At 37.3% G+C, this 17,475-nt stretch overlaps 2 protein-coding genes, 2 long non-coding RNA genes and 1 pseudogene across 4 annotated transcripts; 1 reads left to right on the plus strand and 4 right to left on the minus strand.

The window, feature by feature from the left end:
- The first annotated feature begins 3,052 nt into the window (after positions 1-3,052).
- Positions 3,053-3,934, plus strand: LOC141830061 (LOB domain-containing protein 6-like). Its single transcript, XM_074717541.1, has 2 exons — positions 3,053-3,545; positions 3,687-3,934. Exons 1-2 carry the CDS (start codon positions 3,053-3,055, stop codon positions 3,926-3,928), a joined length of 735 nt encoding a protein of 244 aa, XP_074573642.1. The 3' UTR covers positions 3,929-3,934.
- Positions 3,892-4,849, minus strand: LOC141830062 (uncharacterized). The gene is made up of 3 exons (XR_012601922.1): positions 4,675-4,849; positions 4,492-4,578; positions 3,892-4,384 (listed from the first exon to the last, which is right to left on the minus strand). It is a non-coding gene; the product is annotated as an uncharacterized LOC141830062 (long non-coding RNA).
- Positions 4,850-5,321: 472 nt separating this feature from the next.
- Positions 5,322-7,958, minus strand: LOC141829645 (uncharacterized). The gene is made up of 4 exons (XR_012601899.1): positions 5,920-7,958; positions 5,743-5,833; positions 5,561-5,642; positions 5,322-5,465 (listed from the first exon to the last, which is right to left on the minus strand). It is a non-coding gene; the product is annotated as an uncharacterized LOC141829645 (long non-coding RNA).
- A 1,225-nt stretch (positions 7,959-9,183) lies between these two features.
- LOC141829833 (actin-related protein 2/3 complex subunit 2B-like) lies at positions 9,184-11,146 on the minus strand (annotated as a pseudogene).
- Positions 11,147-12,938: 1,792 nt separating this feature from the next.
- On the minus strand, positions 12,939-15,730 carry LOC141829585 (cyclin-dependent kinase inhibitor 5-like). Its single transcript, XM_074717099.1, has 3 exons — positions 15,267-15,730; positions 13,646-13,840; positions 12,939-13,503 (listed from the first exon to the last, which is right to left on the minus strand). Exons 1-3 carry the CDS (start codon positions 15,662-15,664, stop codon positions 13,431-13,433), a joined length of 666 nt encoding a protein of 221 aa, XP_074573200.1. The 5' UTR covers positions 15,665-15,730; the 3' UTR covers positions 12,939-13,430.
- Positions 15,731-17,475: the final 1,745 nt, after the last annotated feature.

Genomic DNA, 17,475 nt, shown 5'->3' on the forward strand with positions numbered 1-17,475 from the left:
TCTTAACAGCCACATAGGGACTTCTCATATTTCTAGAGCCTCCAATAATGATCTGTTGAGCTCTAATGAGCAGCTCTTTCTGTTATTATCTTGCTGTGATTGTGACTAATAACTGCAGTTCTGATAGAATTTGTGATTCATCATCCATCTTGACTGTGATTTATATGAATAGTTTTGTGTTGTTATGATTTACAATATGATCTTCTGGGATCGAATGTTGTATATCTGTGATTCATCTTGATTTAGTAAACAATGGGGATCAGGTCATGAGATCATGTGTATCACAAAAAGTCTTCCAATATGAGATCCATATAGCTGAGTTGGGGCTTGGAAAGCTCGATGATGATGTTTCTTCCTCTTATGATTTTAAGTTCATTTTCCAGCTTGTTGTACTGTTTCTTGGTCCCTTGCTGGACTAGGAACATATCATGGTAAAATCTCAATTCTTGACTATCATTGTGAATGGTCATTTATTTGTTACCTCATTCACCTATTATGGTAAGCTATATTAATCACAAGGAGACGTATGATTGATTTTGATTCTGGTTTTTTTAATGAATAGTACATCTGAATTGTTCATTTTGATAATGATTTGATCTATGAATTAAAATTTCTATACACATTACAAAGGTTGCTAGCAGTTTCATATATCACAGTTTTATTATAAAATCAGGATGATGTTTTAGTTGAATTCCTATTACATATTTGCTGTAAACTTGAGCAATAATCATGATCTTCAAGCTATGTTTGTCCCAACTATTTGAGTAGGTTTCATGGATCTTATTCCTAATAAGCATAGTAATCTATAGTCAAGGTAGTAGTGGTATGGGATAAAGATGTTTCTTGTTTAAATAACCAAGATGTAGTTGAGAGGGGTTACATGGATCTTATTCCAAAAAGTATAGTAGTATATAGTCCAGGTAATAGTGGTGTGGGATAAAGATGTTTTTTTATATAAAAATAAATAGATAAATAACCAAGATGTAGTTGAGAGCTAAAATCCATTAGATCTTTAGTTATTAGAGTTTTCAAGTTTTTTTTTCTTTCACTATGCTGTATCATCATTTGCTCCAGATCCATTGACCCTTCAGTTCAACGGAGGAAAATGAAGTTTGTTTATCTTGTTTTTTCTTCAATGTTGTCGTGGTCCAGAAAGTAGATTAAAAATTGTAGCTCCTTGTAAATCTTCCACCTTAGCCATAATCTTTTCAGTTTGGAGTGATTCAATTTGATGTTATTTCTATGGTTCTCTAATGTTTTACAGTAATATTATGATTAGATTTTTGGAGTGATTCAATTTGATGTTATTTCTATGGTTCTCTAATGTTTTACAGTAATATTATGATTAGATTTTTGATGATTTTGAACTTCTGGCGCTATTTTTTAAGAAAATTACTTTTTATGTGAAGTTTGTAGATCTTAGTTGGCCACGAGAATTTCCAAGGCGAACTTTGATTCCAAATGTTGAAAATCAAACTGAGAGCAAATCAATTGTTACTGAATTAAGGGTTCTGGCTGGAAGTAAATTACACGTTTGACATTGATTCGTCACATTGTCTTTTAATAGCAGGATTGCTTTGTGATCATCTGTATGTTCATGTAGGACGTTACACAGCAACTGCTTACTTGCTAAGAGCAGCGAGCTTATTAGTACTCATGCTGGTAAATGCTTAAATGTCAAAAACATGAGAACTTTTGAATTATTTCAATTTTCTTTTTTCTGATATGACCATGCATTTAGGTCCTAGGCATTGGTAGCATGCTCACCAAATAGATAACTTTGCAATTCAACAGTAGTTCATTCTGGTGTAGCTACATTTTTTGCTAGCAACATGGATCATCAATATAAAGCCTAAGGCAGAAGGTGATAGATAGATCAACCCAATGTAAATGTTTCATAGTTGTAGAGTTTAATAATAAATTAAATGGGATGAGGCACTTCTTAGGATCACTTCCTTTTTATTCACAATATGATGACTTATAACATGTTCTTTCTTAGCTATTTCTGACTTTGTGCTTTGTCATCTTACATTTTGAACAGATACATTATTGAGGTAGATGGGTAAAGCAAAGGGTGGATCAATATTTATACGGCTAGTCTCAGCGGCCGGAACTGGTTTCTTCTATGTGAAGCGAAAGAATCCTCGAAAGATGACCGAAAAGCTCGAGTTCCGCAAGTATGATCCACGAGTGAATAAGCACGTTCTCTTTACAGAGGCAAAGATGAAGTGATGCCCTACTGAATTGCAAAGTCCACTTTTATTGCCTTATTCTCTCCTTAGTGTTGTGGAATGTTTACTTTGTTCTGCCTAAATCTATTGCTTGCATCTGACTAGTTTAGCTAGCAGTGAATTTTCTTTGAGCATTGAGCGACTCTCACTCATCTTGGGTGTCAATCCATTTAGTAACATTTCTTTTGGAGGATTTGAACTGTTTTGATTGGTTATCTTTAGATAGTTTTTATCTAAATTTGTATTAAATATTCAATTTATACAGATTAATCATAAAAATGATCGATTGGATCTCATAAAAAATTTTCATCCATCATCAAAATAAATTAAAAAATATTCACAATGAATAATCCATCAGCTCAACATTTTTATATTAATTATCTAATTCAATCTTTAAATACTTAAAAAATTTCACGAGACAGAGTGATTTTATTTTCATGCATTTGGATCGTCGGATAAGGATTGATAACTCAGAATATAAAAAAACTGAGGATGGGATGTGATGATGATTAATGATAAAAATAAAATAAATATTTTTTTTTATGATTTTAAATAATAATAAAAAATTCTTTTGATTTTTATATAATTTATTTGGACTGAATGTAGAAAGAAAAGAGAAAGAAAAGGGGAAGAATATTATAAAGATACATAAATAAGTAGTAAAGTTTTTAAATGGATTAATCCATTTATATATCTTTATAAAGATAAACAAATTCTTTTCTTGGTGTCTCGATCCGATGCGCTTGAGCGTTAATTAATTTGCCTCTGATTCAAAAACTTTCTTTCAGCGTTTTTCAAGAATTAATCACCGGCGGCGATCGATGTCAACCCACTCCCACTCCTCTTGCGCCGCGTGCAAATGCCTGCGGCGGAAGTGCACGCCGGAGTGCGTCTTCGCGCCACACTTTCCCCCGGACAATCCCGAGAAGTTCACGTACGTGCACAAGGTTTTCGGGGCGAGCAACGTCGGAAAGATCCTCCGCGACCTGCCCCCGTCGCAGAGGGAGCTCGCCGCCAACTCGCTGGCCTACGAGGGGCAGGCGAGGATGCAGGACCCCATCTATGGTTGCGTCGCCCACATCTCCTTCCTCCACCAAAACCTAAACTATGTGCAACGCCAGCTCTACGAAGCCAAGAAGGAGCTCTCCACCTACATTGGCCCCGCCACCCTTGGCCCCTTCTTCTTCGCCCATGGCCCCCCTGCCTCCAACTCCCCCTACGCCGTCCCTGTGATGGGTCTCGGTATCGGCGCGCATAATGCGGCGCCGGCGGCCGCACACCAGTACGCCCAAACTTTTATACATGAACCTCCGCCGCCGCCGCCGCCGCAAATTGGCATGGCCATGGAAACAGCAGATATGATGACGAGGTACGACCAGCAACAGGAACTCGCGAGATTTAACAGGGGATTTGAGCAGATGGGTGGTGGCCCGTTAATGGAGTTTCTTCCGCCGGCGCCGCCGCCGCCGCCGCCTCCCGAGTCGATGGAGGCGCAGCAAATTGGCATGGCCATGGCAACAGCAGATATGACGACGAGGTACGACCAGCAACAGGAACTCGCTAGATTTAACGGTCAGAGGGGATTTGAGCAGATGGAGTTTCTTCCGGCGGCGGCGCAAGAAGAATTCCAGAGTGATTTTGTGCAACAACAACAACAGTATTACACCGAGCCGCAGCAGCCTGCGGGCCGTTCTTGAATTAACCAGAGATGGATCATCTTGAAAGGTATCTACATACATACATCAACCAATTTTACCTTAATTGCCTCTCGAATCGATCGAGTTCTTTCTCGATCGGATGAACAAGCGTTTGCTGATCAAACTTTTGAGTCATTACACAACTGCATCAACTGAGTCTTGGTGACAGAAGAAGGTTCTTTCTATTGTTTTTTTTACTTTTGGATTGGTGTTGACATATCTTTGTCGTTCGTTCGTTCGTTTTGATCTTGTTGACATATCTTTGTAATTGTCCCCGCTCATTAATCTTCTCTTCTCTCTGCTGCGAGCTCACCTACATCTTTTTTGCTGCCTCATACAAGAACCATTTTGTTTTGGCACAGAGTCTCTGGTTATGTCACCTTCTGATTCTTCTGACTATAAATCTCAGCTGCAGTACTCTTCTGACTACAAAGATCACACTTTCTCATCATGCATCTGAAAGTAATGATATTAGGAAACTGTTACGTGACTTGTGGGATTAAATTGTCATATAGAAAAATATATTATCAAAAGCTAATAGCTGCTGGTCTTTAATTTCTTACATGCCTGTCGGCCTTTTAAACTTTGAATGGATCAAAACTCTGAGCGGAGGTCCTCTTTCTAGCTAGTAAATAGTCTTTTTAATGAACCTAATTAAGAAAATTTGTAAGTTGCTAGAATGAACAACACTGCCTCTAAAAGACACAGTACAAACATACTCAAATTAGTGCTTCAGAAAACTCAACTATGAAGGACCAACCCTTATTGGCATATCAACACCAGATTGAAGACAGTAGTACTCCCTAGTCGAGGCTAAACTTACTCTGCAAAAGTTAGTTAATCAAGGAATCTTGTAGGTATCCATTCGTGCACCTTAATAGGGAGGGAAGCTGTAGAATTCCTCATTTCTGGCATCATGCCTGTTGACCCGTTGATATTTGACTCTCCTCCAGGGTTTCTGTGAGGATGAAGATTTGAAATGCAGGGTCACTTACATAGAACAGCTGCAGCACTGAATATCGATTATATGAAAATCCTTGTTTCACTGAGGAATCTCGCACTAAACTGCACAAATGACATGTTGGTTTAAACCTGAAAGCCAACACTTCGACTAAGCACATGAGCAGGAGGTGGCGTTGCGCCGGCTAAACGAGCAGCTGCATAATGCACCAGTTGACTGGTACGAAGCAAGGAGGAGACGTTCATTAGAATTACTGAACGAGAGATTCAAAATAGATTTGGCGATCGAATCTATGTGTACCAAGAACATGAGTTTGGACTGTCACATATCTTTGAATTCTTTACCTGTTGTGCCAGATGGATGCTTTATTAAGTAAAATCTTTAAGGATTTGATTAACCCCCCCCCCCCCCCCCCCCCCGGTCCGCAGTAAGAAATATTTGCCTCCAGTGTGTTGTCTAGAACTATTGCTACCATCAAAGTCTCTGATGATTGACATTACTTCCGATCAATGTCTGAAGCAGCGTGTTTACTCCACCCATGAACACAAGTGTTTGGATAACGCGTGCCTTATCGCCCTGCTCCAAATCATCACAAAAGGTGTTCAATTTGTTGACTAAGGTCTGTGGAAATTTCAGTAACAGAAGAAGAATGATGATGTGAAGGGTTGTACATGGGCACAAGAAAAGAAGCTAGCATGACAATTGTTCCCAGCATAACGATGTAATGTTGGAAAGCAAGCATCAAAACTTCAGCTGTAATCATCAAACCATTAACAGAATCATAAACCAGCTCGAAAACAGGTAACAAAAACAAATAGAACAGGAGGTGGAAGGAAGGAGGAGAGTATCTCACGCCATGAAGGGTTCGACTGGAGGCAGAACTGGAGATTGGGAAGCTGCTCCAGAGGAGGGTTACTCTGGTGGATTTCCCCAAACCCAACAGCCTATAGCACATGAACAATTAACTGATTGTATTCTTGAAGATGATGCATTATGTCTATTTAAATCAAAAGTGATATTTTTCACTTACCATTGATTAGTCACTTATTGTCTTGTTTTCCTTTGTTGTCAGAATACTGCCGGCTATTCGCAAAGCCTGAGGATGTCGTTGACGAATCAAGCAACGAAGAAATGACTGAAAATGAATATGATTCTAGTGATGAACAAGTGTTAGGAAACCCAACCCTTGATAGGCTTCATTGTTCCCTGCACATTGTTTCAGATAATAGCAAAGCAGAGTGTAAAGAAATCAGTTCATGTCATATGCCATTGTAAATAAACATACTCAACAATGAAATTACATAGGGGATTCTTTGGAATGACTTCTGATCTGAACCATGAACTTGCGCATCCTCATGCAAAGATAGATTTGTGCTTGTCATTGTGTCAGATAACTAACAACTAGGCATAGTTATAGCTTTCTGGTGAAAAATCAGAATGTTTCAGAAATTGTTTCTATCTCTTGCTGTCTTTCCTTGTTGGTACAGTGATCGCTGGTACAGTGTCAAAGAAATTTTTCTTCAGGTTACTGATTAACTGGAACAATTTCGAGAACACTGCAAAAAACTATACTATTCATATATCAATGTGTTGGATATGGTCCTACAAACTCGGCATTTTTATGTTATGGTGAGGTAGTAGTAGTATAAACCTCTAATGTCCATCTAGGAACAAGCAATTATGAGTCATACTCAAAGTCACAAGAAGGCACTGCATCCCTTTTAATCCTTTGAAACAACTACCACACTGAAACACATCACAAAATAGGGCAAACACCCTAATCAAGAATTCCGGATTCGAACCTCCCTATTTGGATCAAGTGCAACAATAAGTGTTTGATCCTGATATCTGAAATTGGATTCAACTAGAATGAGAAAGCAAGTGCATCCTTGTCTCCTCTATGAACAGTAAGCCCTCCTCCCCTCATCTGTTTGCCAACATCCCTTTCTGGCATGTGAGCACAAAAAGATCCCAAGTTGAGCCTAAAGAAAACATCGGCTATATGATCGATAGGGGGTCCCCAAGCTACCTTCTTCCTCCATGCCCCAAAACCAGAATTTGGTGGGATTGGATCAGGTTTATCTTCTGTTTTCTTGTCTCTCTTCTTCTGCTCCGGACCCATTGCATCAAATGACCATTCAGTATAGAAGTCCTCTTCTCCTTCTGCATGGATCCATTGCATCACATGCTTGTGTGATCTTGTAGCAATCCATCATTCTTTCCTACTGTGAACAGTAAGTTCAAGTTCTAAAAGCTCCTACTTTGTTAACAAGGCCTTCCTATTCCTCCTGACATTCAGATCAAACAGAATATAACATAATCCAACAAGCACAAGAAGAGGATGAGGATGACCTCCCTGTGCATCAATTATATGATTTACATATCCTTACGAGGAAGAAGAAATGAACTCACTTTCATGTAAGATCTTGTAAAGGTAAATAGCTCTTTCATTTCTTTTGAGACTCTCATGTCTATATTCTTGATACTACATCAATTGCTATTTATATGTAAGCTTATACATTATTTTTTACTCTATAAAAAAGAACAAGATGAAACCATAAACATGGCCAGAAGATATACATGCACTCTTCTATTGCAGTAGCATCAAACAGTTCTATAGATGAAACCAGAATTGGGCAAAAGTATTACATGATGATGCAGAGACAAGAATCCAAGTGTTCATCCTCGGAATCACTCACATCGCTGTGCAAGTAAGCGAAATCGAATGTCAGAAGCTGGTGTAAATGGTTCTATAGGTCTAATGGTGGACTACAAAGGTAAAATCTACTTTATTAAATCCTGAAGATTTCATGATCAGTTACTGATGAACAGATTCGAACAAAATTTAAGTGTCATTTGTTTAGACGTATGTTTAGACATCCTCAAATTTAATTGCATAGATGAAACAGAATTTTGCTTGAATATAAACAAGCATTTCCGAATCAAATCAAACTAAATATCGACTTTGTGTGGAAAATTACTCTTCAAGAAACTGTATGTTGAAATCTGTTTTGAAGCAATACTAATACAGTAATACGCACGTCATACATCTCTAAAGAAATGAACTTTTCAAAAAATTCATAAAAAAATTATGGGAGATTTAGGGTTGACCTCGGTTCGAATTCCAAAACTTCCACCAGATCGTTCCCTTTCCGATCGTTCCACTGGACTTTCCTAGCCAGTCGCTTCTTCTTCGTCGTCTTCTCTTCGGAGCCCAAAAGGGATTCCTTCTCGGCTTCCGTCGCCTCCTTCCCGTTCACGCCCTTTACGGATTCCACCGAAGTAGCGGCTCCAGTCCTAAAACAAATCTTATGCGTTTTGACTCCCAGATCCATGTTTCATTCATCAAAATCGAGAAAACCTAATTCTCCCAGATCCAATCTAAATATCAACACCACGAATCTCATTGATATGAAACAGTGAAGAACTACAAATATTACTCGGATTCATGGAAAAGAAAAAAAAAGGAGGGAGCTTTTATGTACCGGAGAAGGAATCGTAACGTTTGCTGCCCAGCAAAAACTAGTGAAATTTAGCTTCCCGATCCGATTGCACTCTGAAAAATCCGATTGAGGCAATAACTTCCACGGATCTCTACAGATCTGAATCTTTGAACTACGAGAATGCAGGCGATGGAAGAGAGAGAGAGAGAGAGAGAGAGAGAGAGAGGGAGATGATGAAGAAGGCGGGCAATGGAAACAAATGAACTGATACCTGCCACACGACAACATTCTACCCCAATTGTACCCGTCCTTGTTGATCCTGAGTGGGCCCGTTTTACTGGCTAGGGAGGTCTCTGTGTGCGTTTTCCGGGTAACGTAGCCAGGGTGATAATTAAAAAGGGACCGAGGCCGAAAGGGCCGACCCGCCCAATTCTCATTTTGATCCTCCACAGATTATGTGGGTTTTCATTATAATCCCTAGACTTTCATAAATAACATTCTCATTCAAAATTTCTCCAATAAATAAGGAAACACAGCGCCGACGTCTTCGTCTCCGCTTGCGATCGGAGCGCCGCCGCCGCCGTGATTTTTTTTTCTTTTTCAGATTTATCGTCCATTTGCTGGTAAAGCTCTCGAATTAGGGTTTGTAGGGAAGATATTTCTAGGAGCGACAAGATCAGCATTTCACCACAGATTCGTAAGTGTCGATCACTGGCCAAAAGTGAAAAGATTCATGGGCAACTTAGTCTGTGATTGTGAACTATGGTAATCTGTTGATGGATCCGGTATATTGCATACGCATATACTGAAGCATTGAAACCTTGGTACTAACTTTGCATGTCATTTAATTCTCATAGACTGAAAGATATAAATTTTCTTGGCAGTATTGATGAACCATTGTAGCAGGTTACTGATTCAGTATCTAGTCGGCATAAATACATTTTATTGCATTCACGTACCTTCACATGATACTTACCATAGGCAATAAAATTAAGCCAGCAAGTTTCTGACTGTATTTTTCTCCTTTTGCACCAGCTTTGATTTGCCATGAAAAAATTTCTGTAGAGTTCCCATGAAAAAATTTCTGTAGAGTTGCCTGAAAGAATGATGTTGCTAGAACAACATCTGAATCATCTTTGTAGCGCATGGGATATATCACAGTGATCTTTTCTGGCTGCATGAAGGTTTTTCATATCAAAAGCACAAAATCAACAATCAGACTCTTGAACTAATACTCATGTTTTGAAATTGGTTTCAAATTTGTCTGATCACACATCATTCATCTTTGTTATCATGTTAACTGTCTATATGAAATTCATTTAGCAATATCAGATTGATACGCATACCACAATATATTTTAAATCATGAGTACAAGAAGAAAAGAATGTTATCTTGATCACCTTACGAACAAATATAAAATATTGATCTCCAACTTAGAGAATCAAACAATTTTACTAGGAAGTTCTGTAAATAACAGTAGTTGTTAAAGTTAACTGGTAACTACTTATACCAGAATATCTAGCTATTAGGAAAGAGATCAATTGATGTATTAATATTATTAATACTTCCCTTTCATTTGTCAGTGGGATACTTTGGCTTTGACCTCAAACTCGAGACATGAATTGATTAGATTTTCTTTTCTTTTATCATGGTAAAGTTGATTGAGTAACCACTTATTCCAAAAGTTCAATATCTATTACCAAAGGGACCAATTTATGTATTTATATTTCTAACAATAGTCTTCAATTACCATGTTGATGACAAAGAAAAGCTCTCTGAGCTGGTAAACAATTTTAATTGTCTTGCAGATCCCACTGCCCATGTCCTTTACACAGCTTATCTTTCAGTTGCAAACTTAGTATTACTGATTGTACCGAGGAAATCTCAGTGATAGCCTTTATATGAGCTTCTGAAAGAGACTGGAATCTTGCTACTTCTTACAACTAGTTAAGTATGAAGACAACTTGACTGATAAATCACCATAAAAGCTATTAAGATGATAAAGACATTCATTTTAAATGACATGGATTTCTCATGGCATTTACTTGACTGTTAAATCTCCATAAATCTTTTGGCACTATTATTAGTCTTCTTTGTTTGTGCCAGGTACATGAAAATTCAGTACCTTTTCTTTTTGGCAGTGGCGAGAAGTTTTTTCTCAGAGTAATCATGAAACCCTGCTTTGGAGGCTCCACTAGCACTGCACCACCAAGGTATAAATTTCTGATGTCTATGGTACGATGCTGTGGACAATTTGAAGTAGATTTAAGATACATTGATGGTATCCATATAGACCAGTAAACATTTTGGGAACTTGATTTTAATGCCTGACCATAAGTGTTGAATTTGTCGATAATGGACCTGAATGGTGTGACTTCCAAAGGTCTCAACTTTCTTTTGCTTCTAAATGCTAATTATGTGGTTTATTATAAATCTAAGTTATGATTGTTGTGTTGCATATTAGATGGTATGTTTTTTATTTCTTATGGAATGTTATATACACAGCAGATTCAGAAAAAGAAAAGTTGTAAGTGCAGCACCATAAATCATGTTATAAATAAAAAGAAAATTCATGATCTCTCAAAATGATATGATGCAAATACTGTCAACAATTTTACCTGAATGTTCAGCACTACACGAAGAAAAGGATGTTGAGAAACATGAAACTAAGTTAATGAGTGTCTGCATGGATGAAGAGAGGCGCCATAGATATGAATTGCATAGAACAAAATTATAAGTTTCAGCTTCTGCATACCTCTGTAGTTTGTTCAGAATTTCCACCAGTGCAGGTGATTCCTTGCCGAATAATGGCATCCTATTTTATCTGTCTTAAATTTTCTAGTGACTAGAACATAAGTATTTCATTGGTGAGTGATTTATTCCTTGATATGGAAGTCTTGATTTGAAGATTAACCTGATAAGAAAACAGGTGAGATTAACTTCTTTAAAAAATATGAATGATGTGTTATTTATCTGAAGTAAATTAAATCTATTGCTATCACTTCTTACTTTGATTAAACTACAACGATATATATGTCCTCTGAGCATGTGATGTGATTCATGATGTTGATCAGTTGATGATATACTATGCCTTTAACAGTGCAGTATTTGTGGTTGGTAAAATAATAAAACCAGTTCTTGACATAATTCATGCTGCCAGTGTGGATTAGCACAAAGGATTGCACATTGTAATTAAGCATAGTTCTTCAACAGAAAACATGGTGGAGCTCAAACTTAAAATTGAAGCTGTTTAAGAGTTTGAAAGCACTTCTGTAATTGCTACAAGTAGTTTGCCATAGCCAGTTTTTGATCTTTTTCAACATCGTTCTGTGGAAATCTGCATGCAAATTCCCTTAGTGTTGTAGACTCTTGCCACCAATTACGCATGCTTTCTTCTTCTTCTTCGTTTGTTTTGTTCTTGCTGCTCAAGAAAAAAAGAATAAGAGAAGAAAATTTATTTAAATTATCTGCTCTTGAAAATTATGATGACATGACTGTTCCTTAGCAGATGCTATGGACCTACCAATCCAAGAAGGCCATGTCTGCCAAGTACAAAACCACATGCCATTTCTGAATCCAACCAAAGACATTCCATGCCAACTTACAAAGCTGTTGAGGATGAAATGCTCTCAGAGGAGAATTAAGGTAACTGCAAAAACTCGTTTATGTAGCACCACCTAAAGTTCTTCACTATTAGCTACATGTCCTTTCTTTAAGCTATGCCAACTTTTCACAATTAAGTTTCCATCAGTCAGTTCAAGTGTTAGTGGTTTATTTGCATCTTTTTCATCTTTACAATTCCTTCTTTTTTTTGGCTATGAAGTTGTCAGGCGCAGTGTGCTTGTCTGAAACAACATTTATCTTTTCATTTGCAGTGTTAAAAAATTACAGGAAAGAAATTAAGAACTCATTAAAGATCACAACGATTATATATATTCTCTTTACCTGATAAAGATGTGTCAGAAAAAAAAATGGGGCTTAATTTCATATCTGACATCAACTCTGAAAGGCTGGTACAAGTGCTAGATTTAACTCACTGAAGTGAGATGATGCCTTTTGCACAGTAAAAAATCTGCTTTATTTTTAATCATTTTCACTGCCATGCTGCTTGTCTTTTTCCTCAAAAGTTCATATTTTTCCTTGATGTTGATTCCTGCTTCCCTGCTTTTCAGTTCTTCATAATTACAAGCCAAATCATTATTATAATTCAAATTCAGAACTTCTTCCTTACAAATGGAGGAAAGTAAATTCCAAAAAGAAATGGCATCTCTAGTATAATCCAAAGATGTATTTTTTTAGTTTATTGGGAACTAATGTAATGAATGGATAATTATTATTTAGTAGGATAAACATTATAAACTTGTTAAGTTCAAAGAACTTAAGTCCTTCAAATGTCCAAAGGAGATGATCAAATACATTGGAAATTTTCATTGTGTCCCTAGAATTTACCTCTTTTGCTATCATTACCTATTGAACTTCCAAAATCTTATGTACTGTTGTCATCTTATGATTAAAAGTAAAATGACAAACTCTGGATATTTTAAATAAAAAGGTATATTATGGAGTAAAATGAAATATGAATCACTATTTGTCTATCAAGATGAAAAAGGTCAGAGGAATAAAGTACTCATCCAGGAGAAAGAAAAAGAGGATGAGTTAGGTGTTTGAGCTTCCTCATATCCTTGGCAAGGCAGTGACTGGTGAGACCCAGCTGTTCTGGGCCATTAGAAATCCATTGCATGCACTTGTACTACAAGAACTAAATGTGATGAATCCCTGTTCAACTCCAAAGGTCAGACAAATAATTGCTGAATTAGGTCTTTCATGCCATGAACTACAAATAAAGGTAATTGAATCCATTGACCACATGGAATTGACCTGTTAGGAGTTAAAATACAGCTTCAACATGTTTTCTCCTTGTCAGCCTAAGTGGTTCTTATCAGCTCTAACCATTGGTCCTACATCATTAGACTAAACTGAAACTAAACTTACATTAGAGGATTTTTACACGACAAAGAATATGACAAAGAAGTGATCACTGATGAACCCCACTGTCGAGAATCCCAGGCAGAGATAGTTCGGAGTGCAAGAGGTAGATTCACCAAGAGTCGAGTTTTTCCCATTCGTAAGGGCCGGGGAGCGGGCAGTCATTTACAGGATCAAAATTGTACCTGTAATAAGATACATGCATTTAGATAACTGCATAATTCTGTTTTGCAAAGCCTCAAGGCTTAAATGCATGGTTACAGAATTGATCGAGATATACTAATGTGAGAGTTGCAACTAAAATAGAAGAATATCATGAATACTCACTTTTCGATGAATTTTTCATGTTGAGGTTTCTCTAGACCAACAAAGAACTCTTCCATCTCCTGATTAGAAGGGATGTACTGGCTGATAGCACTTTGTTTTCTCTGCTTACTGGTAATGGAATAATATGTAGAATTTGTCGTAGAACCCGGTGTCCCTATTGTGCCGACATCCCTTATCAAACTGCAGAGCGCCCCTCTGGTAGTGCAGAAATCAGAAAATGGCATTAAAACCATAACAAGTTTAGATTAAAACTAAGCAATGACATGTAAACATAAATAAGCAAGAATTGCAAACATGAAGTGAGCTTGATGACATTAGTAGCTACAAGATCACTATAGAAACCTAAAAAACTACACATGAACTCATGAGGCCACCTAGAAGACCCAACATAATGGCATCATCCTGGCAAAAGGACACATAGTCAAGTTAATGATAGCACTAAACATGTCAGAAGGAGATTTGCCTCAAAAATTTAAATCAAAGCAAACAATTGTTTGAGCATTTATTGACAAATCTCTATAAACACATGAGGATAATTGAGATATGGACACAATCACATAGTTGTCATCTACTAGGATCCCTTTGTGGAGGAATGTGCTGGCAACCTCAGCATTAAATAAGATATCTCAGCGTCAACTTTTTCTTTTCATCCTTTCATTCATTTGTTCTCACTAATGGCTATCCATCTCCACTTTCCTTTATTGCAGCCAATGGTCCAACCACAGAATCAACAGGGAACAACTCTAACTTTAAACTCACCAACTTCCAATTCCCAAACTCCCAAAAATAAAACAATAATAATATTTTTTTTTAAAAAAAAAAGTAAGAACACAAGCACACAAATATTGTTTTGTGAAGTTCACAAATAAATATAGACCTTTTTTGGTATGAAGTAATTGTTTAAGTATGTTAAATAACAGAATTTAATAAATTTTACTAAGCTTTTAGGGAAAAAAACAGAATTTTCTTGTAAAACAAACATGAAGTAGTTTTGCAGGTAAAACTTGATGCAGAAGTTGTCAATCAGTGTGAGTGAAACAAAGGGTTTCTTGGCATTTAGCAGTCTCAAACATAATGTAAGTACCAATGAAGCAAGAAAACACAGAGAAAACAACAATTTAGGGGATGTCATGTATGGAGGATCCAACGAGACAGAACTTGGCATGGGACACGTACAGGAGGTCCCCCCTCCAAGCATTAAGGGCACAGAAGGATTTCTATTATCATTACGAGTCTATTGTAAAAGGAAGCACAGAGAATGGTGCTAGTGATGCTTGAAGCTAGAACATGAGATGATGCTCAAAGAAGTACAGAAGAGAGAAAGAAAATCAAGGAATCCAGCAAAAGTGTGAACTTTAGAGAAGCAAATCACAAGACCGTCCTGTTCTTGATGAATAAACTATAAACTATACGTCTGTGTTAAGCTTCAGTTTGTAGTAGAAAGGAAGAGAATGAATGATTTCGACAAGAGAATACTAGAATTTTCAACAGGAAAACACCAAAAGAGGGGTTTTTTTTTTCTCCACTCCTTTAGTTTAGAAGAGAAGGACCATGAACCCTAAACAGCTTAGGTATGGTGTGTGTGTGTGTTTTTTACGCAAAGAGCAGAGCAAAATCCCACCTTTCTCCCGAATCCAGCTCAAGAACGTTCTCGTCGCACGAGACCTCCACATCCGGCGATCCCTTGTCCGAGCACCAGCGCGGGCCGCGAGCAGACCCCACCGCCAGCCCAGAGCTCGAAGTGCCGGATTTCTGCGGGCCGATCCTAGGGTTAGCGATCGACGCGGGAGAGGTCTTCGCGACCGTCGCCTTGAGCTTGGCGGCGTTAGGCACAACAAGGGGCTTCTCCAGACGGCGGCTCCGGAGCTCGAGGTAGGCGAGAGGGGAGTCCTGCTCGGCGGCTGCGGCGGCGGCGAGGGCCCGCGAGCGCGTGCGGACTCCGAGTGAGGGCTGGTGGGCGGCGACCTCCACGATCGCGACCTCCCCGGACTGCTTGTCCTTCCTCATGTACTTGCCCATCGGCGTCGCGGAGGCAAGGAAGGAAGGAAGGAAGGAAGGAAGGGAAGCCGGAAAAAAGGGGGGAGTTTTGGGCAGGTAAATAGGTGGGAGGGAAGAAAGAAAGTTTGGTGTTTGTTTTATAATAATGCCACATTGAGGGGTGTTTTTGTAATCTAAATTATTTATAACATAAATAACAAAATATTATAAAAATAGGAATGTTCCCGAGGCAATCGTGCAACGGTAAACATCCGAATTGTGACCCAGTGACCCGCGGTTTGATCACAGCTACGGAGTATTTATAAGAATTTTCTTCCAAATAGGGAATGCAATCAAATAATGCTGGACATCTGGAGTGGCTGCCGTATGCGCTTTCCGATTTACCCTGGTGGTCAGTGGGAAACTTCTGTGGGACCGGACCGACCACCTTCAGGATTGAGTCCATGAGACTGACTAGGATTTATCATCAATTTTTTATAAAAATAGGAATAATTGTTTTTTTAATCATATTAATTAAATAATTATCTCTTGGATTCCAAATGTTGCATTGATGCGGTGGCAAGTCCAAAGCGAGTAGGGTTTGAAATGGGGATGAAGGGAAGGAGGGGCCCACCCACATCATAAATTACATGTTGACTTTTGTGAGAAAGACCATGGCAAAGATAGATCCACCATATCTTAAGGAGTTGACTTTAGACTTAGTCTCTCTTTGGCCACATTAAAGCATTTGACCAAACCACTGTTTGATTTTTAGGTTTCCTTGAAGATTTTATACGATTCAATCACAAATCGATTTGGATTGTTATAAATTCGAATTGTTGACATTTATATTTTTTAATGTATTAAGTTAGTGAATATATTTAATAATTATAATAGTTAGGTTGTGACTGTTAAATATATTAAAATAAAAGTATTTTTAGATAAGAAATATGCTCACGTGCAAATTTAAATTTTTTTTAATAAAGGATGTGCTTTTAATAACAAAAAAATAACTTTTGATTTCTTTTTTTAAAAATATCTATCAAGAACCCTAATTTGTGATCGAGGGTGTTCTCCCCTTTGCCAACCCAATTTCCAATGCCCTTTCTTTATCTTACTCGAACCACTGCCCATTAAAAAACGAGTTGACCCGCCCGTGCAACCCGTGCAACTCGTTCACTCTCTGTTCATCAATCAACACTACTTTTCATGAATTATAATTTACTATTATGAGAGAAATAAATAAATAAATAAGACACCCAATTTTATGGGAATCATTAACGGAAAGTCCTTTTCTTTTAATTTTTAATTTAAAAAACGTTCCACCCTCGATTCTTATAAATAACAAATTATCTTTTAATATATTACTTAATATTATCAATAAATTATATAAATAAGATAAACCTATATTATAGTAGCTATTATTTTGTAGCTACTATATAAAATGAATATTATTTAATAGCTATAATTTTGTAATTATTATAATATGAAGGTTAGATGAACACATTTTAGTTATAACAACTATTACAACATTAATATTAAATGAACAGATCAAATCTATATTGTAGTATCAACTAAATCATAATTATAATAACGTGAATATTCTTAAACATATTAAGTATGCATTGTAATATCTATGAAATCGTAATTATTATAAATATTATAATATCTATGATATCATAACTGTTATAACGTAAATTTATCATATATATTCTAACAATTACCCAAAAAGTATTTATCTACAATGGAATTACGGATAGTGAATGTCAAAACATCGAGTATCTGATGTAAGCACTTTTTGAATTTATTTCGTGGTCCATAGGAAAACTTTCACAAGGTTGGATATACCATTT

The sequence above is a fragment of the Curcuma longa genome, chromosome 5, assembly GCF_044706935.1.
Source record: "Curcuma longa cultivar G26 ecotype Majalengka, Jawa Barat chromosome 5, ITB_CL_G26_1.1, whole genome shotgun sequence".
Classification (NCBI taxonomy): domain Eukaryota; kingdom Viridiplantae; phylum Streptophyta; class Magnoliopsida; order Zingiberales; family Zingiberaceae; genus Curcuma; species Curcuma longa.